At 36.6% G+C, this 25,750-nt stretch overlaps 1 protein-coding gene across 2 annotated transcripts in view; it reads left to right on the top strand.

The window, feature by feature from the left end:
- PLS3 (plastin 3) overlaps positions 1–25,750 on the top strand; it is a 100,191-nt gene that overhangs the window by 62,655 nt on the left and 11,786 nt on the right. For both annotated transcript variants that reach the window (XM_070290873.1, XM_070290874.1), the window contains 7 exons: positions 4,615–4,778; positions 10,604–10,733; positions 11,469–11,601; positions 14,458–14,539; positions 15,309–15,474; positions 17,390–17,532; positions 25,052–25,147. In XM_070290873.1, the coding sequence (XP_070146974.1) occupies positions 4,615–4,778; positions 10,604–10,733; positions 11,469–11,601; positions 14,458–14,539; positions 15,309–15,474; positions 17,390–17,532; positions 25,052–25,147 (914 nt within the window). The remainder of the gene's footprint in view (positions 1–4,614; positions 4,779–10,603; positions 10,734–11,468; positions 11,602–14,457; positions 14,540–15,308; positions 15,475–17,389; positions 17,533–25,051; positions 25,148–25,750) is intronic.

The raw sequence follows: 25,750 nt of genomic DNA, 5'->3' as shown, positions 1-25,750 counted from the left end.
TGGGAACTTTGTTCAATAGGTAGGTGGAGTTTCTTCTCCCCTCCTCTCTCTAGCCCGTCAGTGTCTACCCACACTGACCATATTTTCTGAACCAAAAAGTTGAGACCCATGCTTACAGAAACATTGAAAATGCTCTAGATAATATAGGCTGTATGATAATGTCTATGTTATCAGGTGGTCAAAAATACAATGCTGGAACAGAAGAGTGTTCGAAATGCAAAACTTGTTCCACCCCATGCCAATGAGTAGTTAATGAAGAAGGGGCAAATGAGCCAGAAAGGGCCTCCAGAATATTGACAGCTTTAATGAGAAAATAAGGGACTACCATTATGCCAGGAGGTTGTGATTTCCAGTTGTTAAAACTGTTTTGTGTGTGTTTTGGCTGGAGATTGGGAATAAAATTAGCCTAAAACTCTTTTAAAGTAATTGCACCCTATTTTGTCTTTCAAGTACTTTAGCAGCTGGGAGATTTTCTAAAATTAATCTCAAGCTGCCTTTTAAGGCTCCCTCTGCCTTCTTATTGAAATTAAAATTGTTTTCTTCAAAAGGTATGATTTAGAGACAGAAAGCCTTGCAGTAATTTACTAGTACTAACACTAAAATGCCTTTGATCTCAGGAGGTAGTACACGCTTGCTCTGCTTTTAAAATATGGAGAAACAGAGTAGGTAAAAGGTAAAACTTTACAAATATGTAGAAGAAGATGACACATGGTCAACTATTCTTTTGCCATACCAGGAAAGATACAGGAGAGAGATTCCAAGTAACTCCAGACTTTATAAGGATTTTGAAGCCACAGTTTCAAGTAAGAACCAGACGTTCTGTCTGGTTAATTCTGTATCTTTGGTGTCTAGCCCTGTGCCTGCCACAGAATAGGTACTTGATTTGCTCTGGAGGTTGATTCATGCTATGCAAGTGCACAGTTTTTCTTAATAAAGTCAAAGCACGTTTCTACATTTAGAATGAGAGAGAGGTCCTGACCTGCCAGCCATCACTGGTAGTCTACTTGGATACTCCTTGGTGGGTGTGTTCACTTAGAAAACCAAATTACAGATCTGAAGGCTGCTGGGTGGGGACAGAATTAGAACAAAGGGAATGAGATTGAATGTTATTTAAGGGATATTTTTGTCCTCAGGGTTTCCTGATGGAGTGCCATTCAGTCTATCAGTGCTATTTCTTCATTTTTTGCTCATTGTTGTTGGCTTATTTATGTTTTTAAAATGCTCATTAGATTAGAGCATTATTTTCCTGGTTTAATACTTGAGGATCCTAATAAGAACCTACTGTATAGCACAGAGAACGCTCAATATTCTGTAATGACTTACATGGGAATAGAATCTAAAAAAGAGTAGGTATATGTATATGTATAACTGATTGATTCACTTTGCTGTACAGCAGAAACCAACAACATTGTAAATCAAGTATACTCCAATAAAAATTAATTTAAAAATACTTCAGGATCACTGGTTCAACAAAAATAATTTTTCCCTCGGCTTATTCTGTGCAAGAAACTGTGCTACATACTGGGGTTGGAGAAAGATTTAGGAGAATCTTTATCAAGAGATTTTTACAATCTCATAAGATTGTCAGGTAATGACAAATTCATATTCCTCCAGACCCCCTTTAAAACATTTCTGTCCATTGCTAAAAGCATCTGTTATTACTTCTCTTACTTCAAAATGGTATTTCCACATGTGGTTATTTTATGCTAGTTATATTTTAGGGTGGCTATTTCCTGGCATCTTTTAATCACATCAGTGAGCTTCTAATTAATGCTCAAGAGAGGTTATTTCAGAGAGGGTGCACACAAGTGGTAGTTCCCCCATTGCCTGCACCTCTCTTCTACCTAAAGCAAAGAAACTGCCGGATAGACTAGACTCAGTTCCTCTGTCAGTTTCATGTAGTTTTGAATTCATTATAGTTCTCCAGCATAATAGATAAAAAATAAACATCTCTGCCTTCCACTTCTATTATATCACTGAGAATACAAAAAGAACAACATGCTAGGTCCAAGGTGGAGTAAGTAACACAATTAAATTATGTTCTGATATGTCATTTCAGAAGTCAGAGGAAAATAGAGTATGTTTTAAAATATCTTTCTATCAGAAACTGCTTGTGTGGACAAAGTTTCAATAGTCAAAAGGAATATGCCGTCTCCTTCTCTATAGATATAATAAAATGAAGGAATATGGTGGTTGGATACTGAGGTTTAATAATGATCAGAATGTTATTACTCTATATTTGTTTTTCATATGTATGATGGTTTTTTATCTCCAGTTTTTTAGAGCTAAAAGGGGATCTTCCCTAAGATCAAATGAAGCCCCCCTTTTACAGATGAGAAAACTAGGATCTGGAGAGATGACTTAGGCAAATTAAATGTAGTTAGAGCTTGTGTCACATTACTCCCTCTTGTGTATGCTGTGTATCTTTCGCTTTGTCACACTCCCTAGAACTGAGTGGTCTTTTTGCTTTTTAAAGAAAATGGGAGAAACAGATTGGTATATGCATGGGGAAAGGTGTATTTAAACCCAAGAATTTCATTCATCAGAAGTTGCTAAAATCCTACCACAGTGCCATGTGGATTACTTTGTTCTTTTTAGCAAATGCAGATGTCGTCGCTGGATTGATTTCTGCATATAAACACTAATAAAGTGTTTGATGTATGGCCTTTTATACGTTCAAAGCAAAAACAGTGAAGATGTGCCCTAAGAGGAATCAAGTACTTTACCTTGAAGGAACTATTAGTGAACTATTTTCAGAAGTGTTGGGTACTTTGGTGATGATGCTTTAAAAGTATGAATATTTTAATTGATAGATTTAAAATATGGTAATCTATGCTTAAGAATATTTGACTCTAGAATCATATACTTCATTAAAACTAAACATAACAATTTCATCAGCTTTCAGTTTATTAGGGAAATGGTTTCACACAGGGGATTTAATATTTTAATATTTGGCCTACATTGGCTAATATCAATTTTGCTTCACAATCACACTTAGAAGAAAATCCAGAGTGTGTACCATGCCCTATAAGAGCTTCCATGATCAGTTCCCTGACCTCATCTCTCATTTTGTCCTTTGCTCACTCTGCTCAAGTCATACTGGATCTTTGCTGTCCCCAAAACACGTCAGGCACATTTCCACATCACAGACTGCATTTGCTCTTTCCTTTACCTAAAATCTGCCCCCCACAAATAGCCACATGATTCACTTTCTTACCTCAGGTTAAGTCTTCATTCAAATATTACCTCGTCAAAGTGGCCATCCTTGATGATTCTCTCTAAATAGCACTCCCACCATCACCCATATCCCCACCTGTCACTATAACCCAGGGTTCTTCAACTTCAGCGTTACTGAAATGTTGAGCTGCACAATTCTGTGTTGCAGGATAGGAGTGGGAGTGGGGGTCATATGCACTGGAGGATTTTTAGTAGCATTCTTGGCCTTTATGCACTGAATGTTCCCTGGAGGGCAAAATAGCCCCCATTCTAACCCCTTACCCCTCTTTTATTTTTCTTCATAGCATTTATGCTATATGTTACTTGCTTATTGTCATGAGAAGGTGAGCTTTTGTCTAGCAAGACTTTATTTCATTGGTTGCAGTATCTCCAATCTTAGGAACAGTATTTGGTGCAATTTTGTTTTATTTTTTGTTTTGGTACAGTTTTTAAGTAATATATCAAATAGATTAACTTCATAGTATATCTTCTTAAATGGTGTTGGCATCATCTTGAGTCATTTCTCTATTCAGATTGTTTCCCTCTATTATAATTAAATTTATATATGAAAATCAGTGTAGGAGCTAAGGAATCAAAAGCATTTCTGAACATTTAAGTTTATGAAATAGCTGGTCAAAGTCCAACAGTCTTTACTAAAAAATTACACCTTAGGAAATTAGCCCTCTTTTCCAATAAATTAACTTTTAGTCATTGATCATTTTTTTTCCATTTTTAATTGTTTCAGAATAAGCATTATCAGCACTTAGATACCCTGTTAAAATTATGAAAGCACAAAAATTTTAAAATTATTTGTAGACTTCATTTAAACATTTGCATTACTTATGACTGCATTTATTTTTATGAACTCTGTATTTGTTTTGTATTAACATTTATTTACATTAACTCTTGAAACAATTGGCACTCAAGAGGATAGCATATTTCAGGTGTTCTATATAATATAATTAGCATTAATCACAAACTGTTATCTTTGACAAAGGGGAGAATAAGGGGCATAAAACTCCTAAATAGCTACAGTAAGAATTGTTTTATAGCATGGCAGTGTTTTATTGGTGTATAATCTATTCTGAAGTCTGTCAGCTTTATGATTTAATGATAATTTTATTAGATAACTGTGCTTTCCTAATATGAGGGATGCTATTTTTAAGCAAAGCTACTTATACAGTTCAAAATACAAGAAACATGATACAAGCCATGCCCTTTCAGTTAAAATTTGCATTTCCCTTTCAGACCTCTTTAGGTAGCAAACAATAAGAAAGGATAATATTGTATTTAGGCGAGCTAATAAACTTTAAGCTTTAAGAAATGAGTCTAAAATGAAGAAAAATATTCTGTAGGTTAATTTATTTCCTTTTTTGCTTGTTTTCCCTTATCAAAAAGACCTCAACAGCAATGGATTCATTTGTGACTATGAACTTCATGAGCTTTTCAAGGAAGCTAATATGCCATTACCTGGATATAAAGTGAGAGAAATTATTCAAAAACTCATGCTGGATGGCGACAGGAATAAAGATGGGAAGATAAGTTTTGACGAATTTGTTTATGTAAGTATGTGAAAACCTACCATTTATTAGAAGTAGTGATTGCTTCTTTGTCTTGTGGGTTTTTTTAGTAATAAGTCCTATTAAGTTCCTAAATATATCATAGTAGTATTGTTATAACTAATAAAATTTCTCTCATCTCACCCACTATATTTAGCTCATTCCTTTAGCCATTAGAATATCTTAACAAAAAAACTGATAAAAAAACACTGACAGAATAAAAGATATAACACTCTGCTTGCTGTGTAAGGTGAACAGTCTCCTTAGGGGGAGGCGTAATTAAAGAACATTTTTCAAGGTGTGAAATCACATCCTTTAAGTGCTCTTTCTATAGGTGAACAGCGTGGTCCCAAACGTTAATGATACACCCTGGCTCACAGTCTTGGAAGCTTCCTGAGTTCAACTTTCTGATTAAAAACATGTTTGCTAATCTTGTGGCAGTAGTAGTTAACTGTACCATTTTCCCGAGGATGATGATTTTGATAATTAAAAGTTAGAAACATATCTTTTTAATCCATTGGAAGAAGCAGTTAAAATTCTTGTTTTCTTTTCTAGTATCATCAAATACTCTTCAAGGTTAGGGGCTGATTTCTTAATTCTACTCCCAAGCACCTAGTGTTCCATACTCCGCGCTTAGCAGAGTGTGTGTGTGGTACTCATTATTGAAATTTAATGCTTTTAGCTGCTAGCTAGTGGGGTCAAAATTTTTCTGGACATAGGACATTTTCCATCCATATTCATTGACAAAGTATTTGAGATAGATATTAAAGAATAGCTGTTTCCTCAAATAAGAACACTCTTAAGATTTCATCATTTTATTATTGATTTAAGACTGAGTTTGACTAGATCTTATTTGGCATTCCTTATGTGTATTAGAGATAGTAATTAGTGCCTAATATTATCACAAACTTCCTAGCACTCCTATCTTTTCTAAGGTTTGTTTTTGCCCCAAGACACCTGAAATGATAACATATACTCCCATCAGTAACCACAGCTCAATATAGCAAGTGAAATTCTGATATATTTTCTCCTATTAGAATTAGCCCCTTTAGAACACCTAGAGAGTTCCAGAAGCAAATTTGACTAAGTAATGATGTCTGCTCTTCTGATAGATAGCATTTGCCTGGGGGTGGGGCAGGGAGGAAGGGAGCATTACTGTTTTAAAATGCACAAGGGCCAGAATTATAATGTTATTATAGTTCTTGCTATCTTCTTTTGCAATACTGATTTCCTCCCCACCATTTTTTTGCCTCCAGTTATTGCCAAAGCCTTTTGTTTTAAATCCTGTGTTCAATAGTAAGTTGCAATTGACTTGCAATGTGAGCACTTGCATGTCCTCTGATGTATAACTTGCCCCTCTTGTAACTGCATGTTTAATTGTGAATTTAAAGCAGCTTAGAGTGGTGGTGAACTACGATTGCTTACTTTTGATATAGTTTGCTGCTCAGAATTTTAAGATGTGCAGTGTGCCCGTATTTTTAAGGAGACGGTTATGAAACTGTCTTTGAAAAAAATCATCTTAGGGAAATATCTAATTTTGTATATTTTGAAATGTTGCTGATTCCACACAGCTGTTTGTGGCTGTGACTAACCTCATATTTTCTTTAAAAGTGAATAATAAGCTTCATAATTTTGGCATCACCCGGGACTTTTTAAAAAATAAAATACTAATGAGAACCTTGTTGGTTAAAACATAGATGTTTTAGAATTGGAAGAAATCAATATGTTTATACTACTTCATTTCTCAAATTAAAAAAAAAAAGCCTGAGTTTCTCAAAAAGGAAGTGAATTGCCCAACATTACACAGGGAACTAATGGCTTTGTCAGTTACCCCTCTTTGTTCAAAAATTTGGAAAGGAAGACAGTAAAATAACTCACCTGAAGTTTCAGAATGACACCACCATGACTGTACTGAAAGAAAGATGGGTGTATGATTAACCAAGCAGACATCTGCCCATTCCCATCTGCCTTGTCATCAATGAAACCTCTTACAAATCATTAGGCAAAATATGGTAGATCCTAGTTATCTGAGAAAAAGGAAGTGTTGCAGGAAGGGGGACCCCTTCCAGGCCCCGAAACTGGGCTCTTGTCTAATACTCAGAAATGAATTGTCCGAGGAGACCCATGTGCTGACAAAGCAAGAGATTTTATTGGGAAAGGGCACCTGGGTGGAGAGCAGTAGGGTAAGGGAACCCAGGAGGACAGCTCTGCCACCTGGCTCGAAGTCTTGGGTTTTATGGTGATGGGATTAGTTTCCAGGTTGTCTTTAGCCAATCATTCTGACTCAGAGTCCCTCCTGGTGGTGCACACCTTGTTCAGCCAAGATGGATGCCAGAGAGAAGGATTCTGCGAGGTGGTCGGACATGTGCTATCTCCTTTCGACCTTTTCTGAACTCTTCCGGTTGGTGGTGGCTTATTAGTTCCCTGTTCCTTACCAGGACCTCCTATCATAAAACAACTCATGCAAATGGTTATTATGGTGCCTGGCCAGGGTGGGCGGTTTCAGTCAGTGTGCTTCCCCTAACAGAAGCACATTATTCCTATCAGGGATTAACATAAGGAAATAGAAATAAACATGTTCTTGCATGTTAGATTTTTGGTTTTTATTTAAATTGCTGCTTAAAAGGTATTAATTGCAAACCAGGCTACCAACAAAATGTCTATATTAATTTTGGAGAAGGATGTATATATATATATATATATATATATATATATGGCAGAAAAGAGTCCCCAAATTATATGTAAACTTCACACATTAAAATTAAATATATATTAGCTGATCTTGTTTCTCTTGAGTATTTCAAAACTAAGTTACTAGATTTTTATACTTCTTAGATTGTAGTACGGTATTTTCCTACATCTATAAAAAGACCAGTATATCATAGAGATAATAACTTCATATAAGCAAAGTGCTTAGAACTGTGCCTGGTATATAGCAAATACTATAGAAGTATTAGTTGTTGGTAGTTATTTCTATTTATTAAACAGGCAATGTCCTCTTCCTATTATTACTAAGTTTAGGCCTACAACAGATTTCCGAAAAGTAAAACTTCAAACCTACTATATTGGAAACAAACCTCAAACACTGGAAGCCAGTCATATTTTTTTGCAATTTTTTCTGAAATCTTTCTTTCTTAAACTCTTATGTCTCTGCATTGCTTTGGTTTGACCACTAGTGTTCATCTAGGAAGGTGATGACACTTTCAAAAGGAGTATAGGACATATATGTTTCATAAAAGAGACTGGAAAAGATGTATAGAACCAGAGAGAGCAGTGTGCACCAGGAGTTTGTTCATACATGATAAAGCAAGTCCCTCCTCCTGGAGGGAAAACAGCGTGGAACAGTGAGCTCATTAGTATCACAACAGGCAGCTTTGAATAGATTCATTGACAACTCTCCAGCACAGTAGCTGGCCTGGTGTTTTCTCTGATTTCAGAGATTTTTGTTAAGCCAAGGCTTATACTGAAATTGTCTTATCATCCACTGGAGAGATTTCTTTACTAAAGTAGAAAATAAAGTGTTCATTCTCACATGGTGAATCCATTGAACAAATACATAAATCTTCAGTCATCTCCTATCTTTTAACATTTGTTTAAAATACAAAGAACAGATGAAAATACTATGAAACTGCAAATTTGCACTTGGCTGGAAGAATTTGTTTAAAGATATTTAGCAAAGCAAGGTCATGTATATTTTGTAAGACAATTGAAAATGTAACTAATTTAATTGCATCTTTGCATTCAACATGTCATTCTCAAGCATCAGGGGTTTATGTAGAGCTATGTAATTGTATTAGAATATTGTAGAGATTCTTTTTTTTAATGATTATTGTTTGTTACTCCTCTTTTGCATGATATATGCAAATTTGGATTTTTTCAGCTGAAATTGTGATCACGGAAGCAACCTAATTTTAGAAGGTAATGATCCTTAAGACAAAAATAATTGTAATAAGAAAATTAACTTTTCATATGTTATTCTGAGGCAGTAACTCCAAGGCAGTCACATTGGGAGCTTTTTTTTGTCATTCCAGTGATTTATAGTATCTCAGTCTTGAGGAAAAGACTTAGATTTTGGATTTTAGTTTACTAGACACTGTTCTACTAAATGAAGTAAAGTTCAGAACGAGGTGGGATAGTGAATATTGCTTTTTCACTGAGCATATGGATAGTTACCAAAAAGAGACCTGTTTGAACAAAATGTATCACAATGAAAACTGCTATATTCCCAAGCAACCATTTTGTTGTATAACCTTGGCTTGGATGGGTACAGGGAAATAAATGAAATTCCAGTTGAAATCAGAGTGTGAGTAAAAATGATTTTAATAATTTGAAAATTACCCAGAGTACATGAATCAGCTCCACACTATTGATATTTAATAGCAGTCAGTATAATGGCCAGAAAGAAGGAAGAGTGATTTCATTGGTAGTCAGTTTATGTGTGTCTATATATTATACATAATAGATGGAGGCGTGCACACACACAAACACACACACCCATTCTTAAAGTCCACCTCTGAAATTATAGGCATAGCATAAAATCACAGCTATAGAAAGTAAATAAGCTTGATTTTGTAAAACTTCGTGCTTACCATTTTCCTAAATAAAATAATTGTGTTTATAAGTCCAAGGAAGACCAGGATTTAAGGATGGTAACAGGAAAAGATGACTTTGTGACAGGGTTACAGCAACTTTCCTACTGGTTACAAAAGTCACTCTCTTGGTCAATTAATTACAAAAAGGTGTCCTCCTGGAAAGACTAAATGTGAAAAGGCACTCGTGTTTCTGCCTGCCACAGTCTTGCACAAGACCCCAGGCCTGCTTAGGGAAGTGTGGGCTGTATTTCATGCCTGCTCATGCCTGCTGTCACAGACAGAGCCTGAACTGCTAAATACCACGACTCTGTTTTGTGACCTTCACATATAGGCTACCCCTCCTGAGGTGTGTGTATGAGTATGTACTTGTCAATAATGCTAAAGGCCTTTGAGTTATCTTCTATTTGCTTAGTGACTTTTCCATTAGGGTTCTAAGTTTCCTTCAATAAGCCTGGTGTGTTCCAAACAACTTTTAAAAGAGTTTTTATCAAAATACTACATCTTGCTCTTGTTTTTCTGGTGGTGGCTAATTTAGCCACGCACATTGATAGCTCAGGAACACACTGGAGGTTAGGTAATTCCAGTATTTCAGACTTAGATAGGCAGACCTTTGAAATGTCCAGTCATTCAGTCAATCGGTTAGAGTAGGGTGTGAAATTTGCTTTGTTCCATCCTGGTATTGTGCCTTCTTGTGAAGAGAAAATCACTGAAAAGCCTCTTTTCTGGGTTTATTCATCGCCTGCAGCCAACTAAGCATATTTTCCCCCTTATTATTCTGTTCTAGCTGTTACCAAGCTACTCCAGGATAAGAAATAGGTTTTTTTTGGTTGAACTATAAAATTTCCATATTTCTTTGCACTGTGTATCGTGCTTAAAGAAGGGGGAAATCCTTCAGTCTTTGCAGGAAAAGAACAGAGTCTTTCTTGTTCTAGGAAATTTATAGATTTTACCTATGCCTTTGACCTATGCTAGTTTTTGGCTTAAAGCAGATTCCAATGCATGTGGCATTTAATGTTTTTGACAAGTGTGTACAGTTGATTTCTGGTACTTCATTTTTGGTAGCAGTATTGAAGTATTTGTTTAGCATTTTAAAAATTCAAGCTTAGTTTTGCCTTATCTTTTAACACTCATCACCTGTGGGGGGAATGTAAGTTACCAGCATATAAAAGAAGATCAATATGCTTATGGTTGTGCCAGATTGAAAATTATGAATCAGCAACATGTTTTCATTAATAGATTTTCCAAGAGGTAAAAAGCAGTGATATAGCCAAAACCTTCCGCAAAGCCATCAACAGGAAAGAAGGGATTTGTGCTCTGGGAGGAACTTCAGAGCTGTCCAGTGAAGGAACGCAGCATTCTTACTCAGGTAATGGTTAACACAGTGAACTACATAAGGTGCCTGCAACACTGTCAAGGAGAGGCTCTAGAAAAACCCTGCCTCCTAGGTAAGAATACAGTTGAAGTTGTTGTGGTCTGTATTTGGACTGGGGCTAATACTTGCCATAAAAGCATTACAGGTATTTATTATATAGCTTTGTTAGCTTGTAAGAGCCATGATACAATATGTGCACAATACTGATATGATACAACACATGATACAATAATAGGCTTTATTATAGCACTGTGTGCTAAGTCGCTTTAGTCGTGTCCAACTCTTTTATGACCATATAGACTGTAGCTCCCCTAGCCATGGGATTCTCCAGGCAAGAATGCTGGAGTGGGTTGCCATGCCCTCCTCCAGGGGGTCTTCCTGACCCAGGGATGGAACCCATGTCTCTTTTGTCTCCTGCATCAGCAGGTGGGTTCTTTATCACTAGCACCACCTGTGGTAATATAAATAGAATTTTTAAAGAATTTTGTAACTAACTTCTAAGAATTTTGTAATTTCTGTAAAGATCAGTTAACCTTGCTCTAGTTCTTTGTTAATTTTATAGCTCCTAAGAGCTATTGTGTTGCATTCAATTGTTTGGGTTTCCAAAGAGGATAACACAGGCTTATGACACACTAACTGCTGTGCTCATGAACAGCTATTTCAGGCTTTAGAAGTCAAATATTTAACCTAAAGTATAAACTAATGTCTTCTTATTCCACATAATTTTAGAGGAAGAAAAATATGCTTTTGTTAACTGGATAAACAAAGCTTTGGAAAATGATCCAGATTGCCGGCATGTCATACCAATGAACCCAAATACCGATGACCTGTTCAAAGCTGTTGGTGATGGAATTGTGCTTTGGTAAGATTTCCAAGAGTAGTCTTCCATGTAATTGATACAGTCGTTTCTGGATGCCTGACAGATTCTTCTTGGGGAAAAACTAGAATTGAAAGTTGTCTAGGTTCTGTCCATTTCATCTTCAGGTCGGTCTGTGAAAGTGCCACCAAAGGTGAATCTAAAACTCAGTCATTCAGATTGGACACCTCTTTCTAGAGGAGCTTTCAGCTTCCAGTTTCTTCTCATCACTGAGCAAGCTAAGCATTTCAACTTTGTTAAGCCTTTTATGTCAGTATCTCTTTATTCTCAAGTACCAAAAATTCCAAAAGAGAAAAACAGGCCACTTGTCACTTTTCAATCTCCAATTACTTATTTCTGAAAAATATGTTTGTCACTGCTGCCGCCTTAGACCCAACAGTGTCTCAGCCAAAAAGGTAAAAGATTATCAACAGCTTGTCAGTAGATTTACCTCTTTTTTGAGGTAGTGGAGCACAGTGGTTAACAGCATGCTCTACAGTCAGTCTGCCTGGTTCCTTTTCAGGCTCTGCCTCTCAGTATCTGTATAACTGTAATCAAGACACTGACCCCTTTGAACTCTCCTACACTATTGGTGGGAATGTAAATTGGTGCAGCCACTATAGGAAAAAGTATGGAAGTTCCTTAAAAAACTACAAATAGAGTTACCATATGATCCAGCAATCCCACTCTCGGGCATATGTCTGGAGAAAACTAAAAGAGATACATGCACCCCAGTGTTCATAGCAGCACTGTTTTACAATAGCCAAGACACAGAAATGACCTAAATGTCAGTCTACGGGGAATGGATAAAGAAGATGAATGGAGCACTACTCAGCCATAAAAAGAATGAAATTATGCCATTTGCAGCAACATGAATGGACCTAGAGATTATCATACTAAGTGAAGTCAGAGAAAGTCAAGTACTACATGATATCATTTATATGTGAAATTTTAAAAAATGAACTTTTTCATAAAACTAACAGACTCAAGGACATAGAAAACAAGCTTATGATTACCAAAGGGGAAAAGGGGGATGGTAAATTAGGAGTTTTGCATTAGCAGACACACACTATATATAAAGTACACTATACACTATATGTAAAACACTATAGTGTTTTATAGTGTATATAGACATACACTATATATAAAATAAACAAGGTCCTAGTATATATCACCAGTTCAGTTTAGTTCAGTCGCTTAGTCGTGTCCGACTCTTTGCGACCCCATGAATCGCAGCACACCAGGCCTCCCTGTCCATCACCATCTCCCAGAGTTCACTCAGACTCACGTTCATCAAGTCCGTGATGCCATCCAGCCATCTCATCCTCGGTCATCCCCTTCTCCTCCTGCCCCCAATCCCTCCCAGCATCAGAGTCTTTTCCAGTGAGTCAACTCTTCGCATGAGGTGGCCAAAGTACTGGAGTTTCAGCTTTAGCATCATTCCTTCCAAAGAAATCCCAGGGTTGATCTCCTTCAGAATGGACTGGTTGGATCTCCTTGCAGTCCAAGGGACTCTCAAGAGTCTTCTCCAACACCACAGTTCAAAAGCATCAATTCTTCGGCGCTCAGCCTTCTTCACAGTCCAACTCTCACATCCATACATGACTACTGGAAAAACCATAGCCTTGACTAGACGGACCTTAGTTGGCAAAGTAATGTCTCTGCTTTTGAATATACTATCTAGGTTGTATATCATAGGGAACCATATTTAATATCCTGTAATAAACCATGTGTGTGTGTTCATTTGCATCTGACTCTGTGACCCCGTGGACTGTAGCCTACCAGGTTCCTCTGTCCATGAAATTCTCCAGGCAAGAATACTGGAGTGGGTTGCCATTTCCTTCTCTAGTAATAAACCATAGCAGGGAAGAATTATTAAAAAAAAAAAAAAGGTACTTGACTGCTTTGCATTTCAGGATCCATCCATTATGATCCCCATATTATTGTGCTTGCTCAGAAAGTTGTTGTGAGCATTAAGTAAGTACATGTTGGAACACTTAGAACAGTGCAGTGGGTATATTTCTGATGACAGTGTACAATATATAAAATTCATTTTTTTTCCAATACGGTCATTTTGGTTGTTTAAAAAGATGATTTCTAAAAATGTGAGATATGCTTTTACTTGCCACTTATAGGCTGTAAAGAAATAATTGCCCACATATTTTAATAGAGAGACTCATATGATACTATTTATTTAATATTTAAATTTTGCATGGAAATAAGTATGGTTTTCTCTAAAAATAACTTGTTTTAGGGCAGTAGTATAAACATCTAAAATGTTAGAGTCTAACTCCAAATTTTATCAAATGAGGTTGTTCTAAGTCAGATCCTGCCCTAATTAATACTTTTCTTTCTATTGATATTATCTCTGTATTTCTAGCACCAAATATAGTACCTGTGTGTCATCTAGTTACTCAATAAATATTTGGTGAATGAAAGAATCTCATGCTTAACTAATTTTCACTCTTTGTAGATGAAATCATTTTAATTATACATTATATAATCTAACAGAGATATTCAGCTTCAATGTGGGATGTTAGCAGTTTTTAACACTTACTCAACAAAGTTTTTAATATCTAAGTAATTTGTTCTTGTAAAAGAATGTGAAAAGTACAAACATTAAATAAGAAAATATGCCCTAATCCCCAACTCAGAAATATTCAACTACTATAAACACTTTGGTCTTTCCTTTATTTGCATTTTTATATGCATGTGTTTTTTTGACCAACCTGACTAAAGTCATACATTGCTTTTTTTTTTTTCAGATTACATGAGATATGTGTTATAATAAGCCTTAAAATATTTGTGAATATTTATGGATTATTTAAAAAATAAGTCAATATTTTAAAATTTCTGTTTCAGTAAAATGATCAACCTTTCAGTTCCTGATACAATTGATGAGAGAGCAATCAACAAGAAGAAACTTACACCATTCATCATTCAGGTATGCACTCTTCTCCTCTCCTTCCATGAAACTATTATTTGAGGACCTGTTTTACAGACTGAAGGCTCTGCAGTTTGCATCTTCTCATTTAATTCTTACAACAGCTCTGAGTAGAGGATTATTTTCCAGATTTCATAGAAGCTGAGATGCAGAAAGATTTCAGAGCTATACCAAGGTTAATAATGCTGGAACTAAAGTCCAAATCCAGGTCTAACTGCAAAGCCCTATATTCTTTTCATTACATTTTGCGTTCAAACATACAGAAATAAGCAAGCACGTTTAAGCTCTTAAGTTAATTATCATGCTTAAAGAATAGACAGCTTTTATTTTCCATCTAGTATTAGGGTGTTATATAGCAGTATTTCCTTATGCAAGACAATCTCTTGGGATGAGGAGATTCAGAACTGATAGAACTCTCATGTGTGTTCAGTAGACCTCTCATTTAGGCATTTTAAGAAATTTAACACATAACCCACATGGATATACTTACTCTAGTAACTCAGCCTTTTCCTTTAGGGTCGGTATCTTTTAATAGGGACTAACTAAAAATGCTTTTAACTTGCCTTGGGAATCTGAAAAAGACTATAAAAATGAGCCTAGATTTGTTTTAGCTATGCTTTTAACACCAAAGCTTGGATATTGCTTTCTGTGGATCATGTATGGGTAAACTTAATACATAATTTCATTACTGTTATTTCAGTGAAGGGAGAAAAAGACTAAAAAAACAGAAAGGTCAAGAAGCAAGCATTATAAATTGGCTGTCTTGCAGGAAAACTTGAACTTGGCACTGAACTCGGCTTCTGCCATTGGATGTCATGTTGTGAACATTGGTGCAGAGGATTTGAGGGCTGGGAAACCTCACCTGGTTTTGGGACTGCTGTGGCAGATCATTAAGATCGGTTTGTTTGCTGACATTGAATTAAGCAGGAATGAAGGTAATGAAACACAGTCATGATCTTGAAAATTGTTTATTGGTTATTTTTTTCTAGTCATGCAGACTGTCATGCTTTCACCTAATTGAGGTGATTAGATGATAACTAGAATTAACAGAAGGTAATGTTATAGTGTTATTCAGGAAAACAGCCTAATCATAACTTTCTTTAGTAGTAATTAACATTTGTCTGGCTCTTTAGAATTCATTTCACAATAAAGACACGAAAACCCAGAGAGTTTAAGGAATTTGTGCAACGTTCTTTTCTGCTCTACTCACATAGCCCCCACCCCATTACCACCCTCAGGCACACCATCTCCTATTAATTTTAATACCTTTTCTATTCTATTATAGATTTAGGGCTCTTCAAAAATATTCTAACCTGCTCCTTGATGATCTCATATTTCCTGAAATAGCAGAAGCACCGTTTTTATAGCATAGGTTTTGATATCACATCATAGACTTGTAGAATGTATAAGCATATGTGATACAATTGTCCTAAGGTCCTAGGAAGTGCTACATTGTCCTCTCCTTTTGAAGTTTAAAATATTAAGCATCACTCCAAATATTCACATTTTCTTCCAGAAATCACCATATCAATCTTCAGTTACTTTGGGGGAAGAATATAAATTGGGAGTTCTCAGTATTTCTGGGTCTCACAATACCTGTCAGCAGTTCTATTCTGCACATTTATCCAAGACTTTATGACACTTACAATTTTAAGTCCACTCAAAGTGGCCTGTATTTGAACAAATAAAAATTTTCTAGTTGCTGGTCTCTTCAGAGCAGTATTTATCTTGTTAGAGTTAAAGTCCATTGAACAAGGAAAGGAAGACAACGAAATTAAACTACATTGGCTCATGTAATAAGTCAAATGATTTATCTCTGACAAGGTCTCAGGTGCAGAGAGGTCAGGCTGTTTAATCCTTTCCAGCCTTTTGACTTGGAGATGGAGAGCATGTGAAGGTTTCTGTACAAGTGACAATGTTGCCTCTGCCCTAACTTAAATCCCTCAGTGCCAGCATGACATGGTGTGAAGTGGAGTCTATGAAAGATGAAACTTGCCCATTAGAGATATTACTTAGACCTCTTTGGAAGTCAGGCAGTTTTAGTCTTCTTGTTCAGTGTAAATCTCCTTTTATCTTATGGGAGGTAATTATTGCATAAGGACTATACGACTTCTCCATGAAAACAGTGCCTAAATTTATATAGTTCTCTGTACAGATGCTCAAGCTTCTACCTCTTACCTCTGGAGGTATTTACCCAAAAACCCTTGGATTCTTCTGTATATTCAATTCAACAACAAAAAATTGTAAAAGAGCCTTTACATGTTAGGTGCTATAGGAAATGTAATGTTGAATTATTTTTCTTTAAAAACAGGTATGGCAAAAACCACTACAATATTGTAAAGTAATTAACCTCCAATTAAAATAAGTTAATTAATTTAAAAAAACAGGTTTAACACTTCAAGAGTTAGTTATGCTTAAATATAAATACCAGAGGGTTTGAATACCCTTTTAATCAAAAGGCTCCAAAGTTTTAAACATACTCCCCCAAGCCTCTGATTTTAATATTATTTAAGAACAGTTTATGTAAATATATGACATAATGTGACAATGTTCAACTTAAAAGCTAGAACTTACTTGGTATTTGGAATGTGAAGAATAATCAGGATGTTAAAATATGTAATGCTGTGTATTCTCGTAATTAAGTGTTTCTATCAGTATAATCTTATAACTAATTATATACTTTTATTTATCTTTATTATTAGACTATGAGTACCTGAAAACCAAGAACTAGGTCACAGTACTTTTTGTACCTCTGTTACTTACTTAACAGAGTGTCAAAAGACTCAATAAACATGTAATGACTGTTACCATGTAATATATCGGTTGGGTTTTTCTTTTTAACCTTTATAGCCTTGGCTGCTTTACTTCGAGATGGTGAGACTTTGGAGGAGCTTATGAAATTATCTCCAGAGGAGCTTCTGCTTAGATGGGCAAACTTTCATTTGGAAAACTCAGGCTGGCAGAAAATCAACAATTTTAGTGCTGACATCAAGGTAACTGTTTAGTTAAATACTTCAGTTCAATTCAGTTCAGTTCAGCTCAGTCACTCAGTCATGTCCGACTCTTTGTGACCGCATGAACCGCAGCATGCCAGGCCTCCCTGTCTATCACCAACTCCCGGAGTCTACCCAAACCCATGTCCATTGAGTCAGTGATGCCATCCAACCATCTCATCCTCTGTTGTCCCCTTCTCCTCCTGCCCTCAATCTTTCCCAGCATCAGGGTCTTTTGAACTGAGTCAGCTCTTTGCATCAGGTAGCCAAAGTATTGGAGTTTCAGCTTCAACATCAGCCCTTCCAAAGATAACCGAGGACTGATTTCCTTTAGGATGGGCTAGTTGGATCTCCTTGCAGTCCAAGGGACTCTTAAGAGTCTTCTTCAACACCACAGTTCAAAAGCATCAATTCCTCAGTGCTCAGCTTTCTTTATAGTTCAACACTCACATCCATACATGACCACTGGAAAAACCATAGCCTTGACTAGACGGACCTTTGTTGACAAAGTAATGTCTCTGCTTTCCAATATGCTATCTAGGTTGGTCATAACTTTCCTTCCAAGGAGTAAGTGTCTTTTAATTTCATGGCTGCAATTACCATCTGCGGTGATTTTGGAGCCCCCCAAAATAAAGTCAATTACTGTTTCCACTGTTTCCCCATCTATTTGCCATGAAGTGATGGGACCAGATGCCATGATCTTAGTTTTCTGAAAGTTGAGTTTTAAGCCAACATTTTCACTCTCCACTTTCACTCTCATCAAGAGGCTTTTTAGTTCCTCTTCACTTTCTGCCATAAGTGTCATGTAATATGCATATCTGAGATTCTTGATATTTATCCCCACAATCTTGATTCCAGCTTGTGCTTCCTCCAGCCCAGCATTTCTCATTGTGTACTCTGCATAGAAGTTAAATAAGCAGGGTGACAATATACAGCCTTACTTCAGGGGGACATAGTAACATGGAGACTTCAGGCCAGCTTAAAGGAAGGAATATCCTAAGAGTTTATCACCCAGCCTTGTTGCCTCTAGCCCCTGATGGAAAGATTTCAGTAGAGAGACTGAGCCAAGTAAGAGCACCAGCACTAAGTCCAGCTTTCATTTTGTGGAAAGGGGTTTAAGTATTATAGTGCTAGCATTTTCTATTCTGCCTACCATTCAACATACTGTACAAAAAGATAGGCAGTCATGACTTCTGTTCCTAACGCCTTTCCCAGGCCTCAGTGTACCTGTGTTAGTAAAGGCCTAGAAGAGAAAGGGCCTCAGGATTCCCCATCCCCTTTCTTATTTGGCAATGCTTCTGTCATGTGCTGCCTCCTTCAGGCATTCAGTTCTTGGAGGTGGTTATATACTCTTATGTATGTCTGTATCTCCCACCTCAGCCCTGCCCCTATTTTAAAAATTTAAATATATTTAAAATAATTTTACAATGTTGTATTTGTTTCTGCCATACTACAACACAAATCAGCCATGCATTCCCCTCCCTCTCTAGCCTCCTACCCCTCTCCCCATCCCATCCCTCCAGATCGTCACAGAGCACCAGACTGGGCTCCCTGTGCTATACTGCACCTTCTCACCAGCTATCCATCTTACACTTGATAGTGTATATATGTAGATGCTACTCTCTCCATTCGTCCCACTCTTTCCCTCCCCCACTGTGTCCATAAGTCCATTCTTTACATCTGTGTCTCCATTCCTAGGTTCATCAGTGTCATTTTTCTAGATTCCATATATATGTATTAATCTACTATATTTGTTTCTCTCTGACTGACTTCAGTCTGTATAACAGGCTCTAGGATCATCCACCTCACTAGAACTGACTCAAATTCATTCTTTTTAATGGCTGAGTAATATTCCATGGTGTATATGTATCACATCTTCTTTTTCCATTCATCTGTTGATGAACATGTAGGTTGCTCCCATGTCATGGCTGTTGTAAACATTGCTGCTATGAATATTCAGCTTCCCACGTAGCTCAGTCAGTAGAGTCTTGACTGCAGTGCAGGAAACTTGGGTTCAATCCCTGGGTTGGGAAGATCCCCTGGAGAAGGAAATGGCAACCCACTCCAATATTCTTGTCTGGAGAATCCCATGGACAGAGGAGCCTGGCTGGCTACATTCTATGGGGTCAAAAGAGTCAGACACGGCTGAGTGACTAAACACATGTGAATATTGGGGTACATGGGTCTTTTTCAGTTATTATTTTCTCAGGGTATATGCCCAGTAGTGAAGTTGCTGGGTCATATGGTAGATTTATTCCTGGTTTTTAAAGCAATCTCCATACTGTTTTCCATAATGGCTGTATCAGTTTACATTCCCATCAACAGTATAGGAGGGTTTGCGTTTCTTTACATTCTTTCCAGCATTTATTGTTTGTAGAATTTTTGATGATGGCTATTCTGAATGGTATGAGGTGATAGCTCATTGTAGTTTTGATTTGCATTTCTCTAAGGATTAATGATGTTGATCATCTTTTCATGTGTTGCTTGGCCATCTGTATGTCTTCTTTGGAGAAATGTCTGTTTAGGTCTTTTGCCCATTTTTTGATTGGGCTGTTTGTTTTCCTAATATTGAGCTATATGAGCTACTTACATAATCTGGAGATTAATCCTTTGTCAGTTGTTTCATTTGCAATTATTTTCTCCCTTTCTGAGGGTTATCTTTTAATCTTGTTTATTGTTTCCTTTGCTGTGCAAAAGCTTTTAAGTTTAATTAGGTCTCATTTGTTTATTTTCATTTTTATTTCCATTACTCTAGGAGGTGGGTCACAGAGGATCTTGCTGTGATTTATGTCAAGGAGCAGGCTACCTATATTTTCCTCTAAGCTTTATAGTTTCTGACCTGATATTTAAGTCTTTAATCCATTTTGAGTTTATTTTTGTCTATGGTGTTAGGAAGTGTTCTAGTTTCATTCTTTTGTGGCTGTCCTGTTTTCCCAGCACCACCTCTTTGAAGAGGCTGTCTTTTCTCCATTGTATATTGTTGCTTCTTTTGTCAAAGATAAGGTCCCTGTAGGTGTGTGTAAGTTTATCTCTGGACTTTCTATCTTGTTCCATTGGTCTGTATTTCTGTGTTTGTGCCAGTGCCATACTGTCTTGATGACTGTAAATTTGTAGTATAGTCTGAAGTCAGGAATGTTGATTCCTTCAGCTCTGATTTTCTTTGTCAAGATTGCTTTGGCTTTTCAGGGTATTTTGCGTTTCCATAAAAGTTGTAACTTTTTTTGGTTCTATTTCTGTGAAAAATATCATTGGTAGTTTGATAGGGATTACAATGAATCTGTAGATTGCTTTGAGTAGTATAGTCATTTTCACAATATTTCTCCCAATCCAAGAACATGGTATATCTCTCCATCTGTGTCATCTTTGATTTGTTTCATCAGTGTCTTATAATTTTCTGCATACAGGTCTTTTGTCCCTTTAGGTAAGTTTATTCCTAGGTATTTTATTCTCTTTTTTTGCAATGGTGAATGGAATTGTTCCCTTAACTTCTCTTTCTAATTTTTCATTGTTAGTGTATAGGAATGCAAGGGATTTCTGTGTATTAGTTTTGTATCCTACAACTATACCATATTCATTGATTAATTCTAGTAATTTTCTGGTGGAATCTTTAGGATTTTCTATGTTATCATGTCATCTGCAAATAGAGTTTTACTTCTTCTTTTCCAATCCGGATTCCTTTTATTTCTTTTTCTTTCTTCTCTGATTGCCATGGCTAGGACTTCCAAATCTAGATTGAATAATAGTGGCAAGAGTGGGCACCCTTGTCTTGTTCCTAATTTTAGAAGAAATGCTTTCAGTTTTTCACTATTTAGAATAATGTTTGTTGTGGGTTTGTCGTATATGGCCTTTATTATGTTGAGGTAGGTTCCTTCTGTGCCTACTTTTTGGAGCTTTTTTTTATCATGAATGGGTGTTGTATTTTGTCAAAAGCTTTCTCTGCATCTATTTATATGATCGTATGACTTTTATCTTTCAGTTTATTGATATGGTTAATCACACTGATTGATCTGCATATGTTGAAAAATCTTTGCATCCCTGGGATAAATCACACTTGTTTATGATGTATGATCCTTTAATGTGTTGTTGGATTCTGTTTGCTAAAATTTTGTTGAGGATTTTTGCATCTATATTCATTGATGATATTAGCCTGTAATTTTCTTTTTTGGTGGTATCTTTGTTTGGTTTTGCTCTCAAGGTGATGGTGGCCTTGTAGAACGAGTTTGGGAGTTCTCCTTCCTCTGAAATTTTCTGGAAGAGTTTGAGCACAATAGGTGTTAGCTCTTCTCTAAACTTTTGGTAGAATTCACCTGTGAAGCCATCTGGCCATGGGCCTTTGTTTGCTGAAAGATTTTTAAATCACAGTTTCAATGTTGGTGCTTGTGATAGGTCTGTTTGTGATTTCTAATTCTTCCTGGTTCAGTTTTGGAAGGTTGTACTTTTCTAAGAACTTATCCATTTCTTTCAGGTTGTTCATTTTATTGGCATATGGTTGCTCACAGTAGTCTTCTATGATCCTTTGTATTTCTGTATTCTGTAGTAACTTCTCCTTTTTTGTTTCTAATTTTATTGATTTGAGTCTTCTCCCTTTTCTTCTTGATGAGTCTGGCTAGTGGGTTGTCAATTTTATCTTCTCAAAGAACGAGCTTTTAGTTTTATTGATCTTTGCTATTGTTTCCTTCATGTATTTTTCATTTATATCTTTACTATTTTTGTCCTACTAACTTTGTGGGTTTTTTGTTTTTGTTTGTTTTGTTCTTCTTTTTCTATTTGCTTTAGGTGTAAAGTCTGGTTGTTTATGATGTTTTTCTCATTTCTTGAGGTAGGCTTGTATTGCTATAAACTTCCCTCTTTTGCTGTGTCCCATAGGTTTTGGGTCGTCATGTTTTCATTGTCATTTGTTAATTTCCTTTTTGATGCCTTCAGTGACCTGTTGGTTATTTAGAAGCAGGTCATTTAGCCTCCATGTGTTTTTATTTTTTAGTTTTTTTTCCTGTAATTCATATCTAGTCTCATAGCATTGTAGTTCAGAAAAAATGCTTGATACAATTTCAATTTTCTTAAATTTCCTGATGATTGTGACTGAAGATGTGATCGATCCTGGAGAGTGTTCCGTGTGCACTTGAGAAAAAAGTGTATTCTGCTGTTTTGGAAAGGGAATCTTATTTTTAAATGAATATTTTAAAAATTCTCCTTTGATATTTTTTTTTAAAACATATTCTGCTTTTAATATTTTAAAAAAGCAGAGGATTGATGGGTAATGTGAAAAGGAACTTCCAATTTATGTTCGAGTTCAAATTTTCACCTAAAGCCCCTTTTCAGGGTAGTAAGTTACAGGCTCTTTGGGGTCTACTCTTTACCTGTCTTCTCAAGTGCATAGGGAGAAGGCACATACAAATTCTTTTTGTACCTTTAGTAGGTAGTTGTAAGTGAAAGCACTTTCACAACTGTAATGCACTACTCCTTAGGAGATAACCCCTGTGCCACTAATGGTAAGATCTGGGTTTGCATTCCATGAATTGCTCTGCAGTGGCTTTCACTCTCAACTGATTCTCCCCATTCTTAGAATAATTTCTGGCAAGTGTATCAAATGTACATAGTTGGCTCATTGAAGATACAGCTTTCTAGGCTTCTCCCAGAGATCTGTACTTGGCAGGTCAGAGCTTACATCTGGCCATCTCCATATTAAGCAACTTCTGGGGGATTAGGATATACACAATCCATAGGAGTTATCATGAGAAACATTCCTTTATAATCTGTTTGGACTGTCAAGGCCCAGTAATAGAAAACTTCCAAAGATGGGAAGGTGATCTTTGGATATAACATTGATCTCAGGTGGCCTTGGCCTATAGCAGCTTGAAGCAGGGATTCTGTTCCCAGCCAGAGACTGAGGTCAGGCTACAGCAGTGAGAGAACTGGATCCTAGCCACTAGGCCACCAGGGACGAGTGGGACCAAGGCCCTGGCCCATCAGCTGTGTAGAAGTGAATTTCCACATAGAGATTGAGATGAGTAAAACAAGTGTTTATTAGCAGGAAAATGTATATGTGAATAGACTCACATGGGTGGGCTCAGAGAGACAGTTGCACCCTCATGGTGGTTTAAATCACTTTCATGGAGCATTTCTTCTGGGTTTCCTTTGGCCAGTCATCTTGCTTTGTCTGGTTCCGAGTCCGTATTTGGTTTATCTCAGGATCCTCCTATGTGTGCATGTATATCTCTTAGCCAGGATGGATTCTAGTGAAGAGACCTATGGGTAGGTTGACATCACTTACTATGAGCTTGAGACAGGAGATACATGGGTCCAGGCTGAAGAGTTTCTCCCCTGTGGACAGAAATTCTATAATAGCAGAAGCTCCATAAAAGCTGGATGATGGAGGAGGCTGGACCTTGCCCAGATAAGAGATAAAAGAACATGTATTCCGCATTCTTGAAGTCAAGGAGACGTTCCCGACTACACAGGCACAGAAAGGCTCAATGGAGGTCAAAAGGGAGGTCGCCTCAATTTCTGGCTGGAAACCAAAGCCCTGCTTCAAGGCACTGTGGACTGAGGCTACCCAAAATCACCGTGATGCTACCTCTTCTATCTCTTATCTGGGCAGGGCCCAGCCTGCTCCTTCATCCAGCTTTTATGGAGTTTCTGCTATTAATATTATGGAGTTTCTGTCCACAGGGGAGAAACTGTTCAGCCTGGGGCCCATGTATGTCCTGCCTCAACATGATAAAGAAACTCCACTCCAGTTCCTGTCCTCTGGTATTCCAGAGAGGCAGAATTGTACTTGACATGTGTGTTGAAGACCCTCATTAAATGTTTACAGTAATACAGTGGTTTTCAGGTTTTGTTCTGTGTAGCATCCACATAGCCTGAATTCACCCAGCCCACATCCCATATGAGCAATGCCATATTTGTTTTAGGTATTGGGATTCCAAGTAAAAGTGTTCAAGTGTTGAAAGTGGTCAAGGGCTTAAAGAGAAGCTCATTTGGGTAAATATATTCAGATGATTAAGGGTTTACTGTTATTTTACCACCTCAAGTAGAACTCATTTCAAAATTTTTGTCATTTCAATTTATAATTTAATACATTGTTAACTAATCTCTTCTCCATAGGTTATGGTATATACATATTATGCTTTGTCATGATATAACCTGTTTATTTTCTCTTTCCCTATGCTTCCTGGATTTCTCCTATCCTACTTGTTTCTCGTGCTTGTTTTATCTGTCAAGCTTATTGACTTCAGTAACTCAGTGAAGGTACAGAACTAGTTATATGTTTTCTAGCATTATTGTATTGATGATTTCAATAAATTGTAAAGTCTTGACAAAATCCAGTTCATCCATATTCAAGGCAGACATAAGGCCAGATAGGTGGACTTTTCTGGGAAAAGGAACTGTTAATTAGAAGATAGAGGTTTGTGTCACATTCTTACAAAATCCAATTCAAATATCCTTCCACACATGGGACAATAGGATACATTCATTCTTTGTAAATGTGATCTCACTGATATTTGCAATTCATTTTTAGGATTCCAAAGCCTATTTTCATCTTCTCAATCAAATTGCACCAAAAGGACAAAAGGAAGGTGAACCACGGATAGATATTAACATGTCAGGTTTCAATGTAAGTATAGATGTTCTTGTGAATTCTACAAGCTTACAAAATTGTCAATTTCTTATAAATAACAAGAATGCTTATAATTGCATGTTATGATGTTGGCAGTTTTAAGTATGATCTTAAATTTTATTACTGTAGATATAATTTGTAGACAGAAAGACTAGCTTTGATTTATGTTAATAGTTTATTAGTGAGTTCTATAGTTATGGTGGTGTTGGTTTTTATGGATGGCATAAAATATTCAGATTAAATGTGGGGAAATAAGCACTAGAAAGGCTAACCTTTTCTGAGTTTTTGGATTATAATCACAATGATAAATTTAATGAAAACATATTCATATATGCATCTGTAATATTCTTATATTGAGAGTAATGTGAATGTGTTTACAAACTCCTGATCCCTGAAATCCAGTTTGGTGAATTACTGTCACGGACCATGTTCCCTTGTTATGTCACTTATTTGCTCAATGACCTTGGACAAATTCCTTTGTTCATACATGAAGTAACAAGTTGGCCTAGACTACTGAGTCTCAACTTTCTAGGATCCTGTTGTTCTTTGTACTCATTAGATATGGAACGGATTCTACTGATTTTTAAAAAATGCACATTT

This window comes from Ovis canadensis, chromosome X, assembly GCF_042477335.2.
Source record: "Ovis canadensis isolate MfBH-ARS-UI-01 breed Bighorn chromosome X, ARS-UI_OviCan_v2, whole genome shotgun sequence".
Lineage (NCBI taxonomy): Eukaryota > Metazoa > Chordata > Mammalia > Artiodactyla > Bovidae > Ovis > Ovis canadensis.
This window is presented reverse-complemented; position numbering and strand designations above follow the sequence as displayed.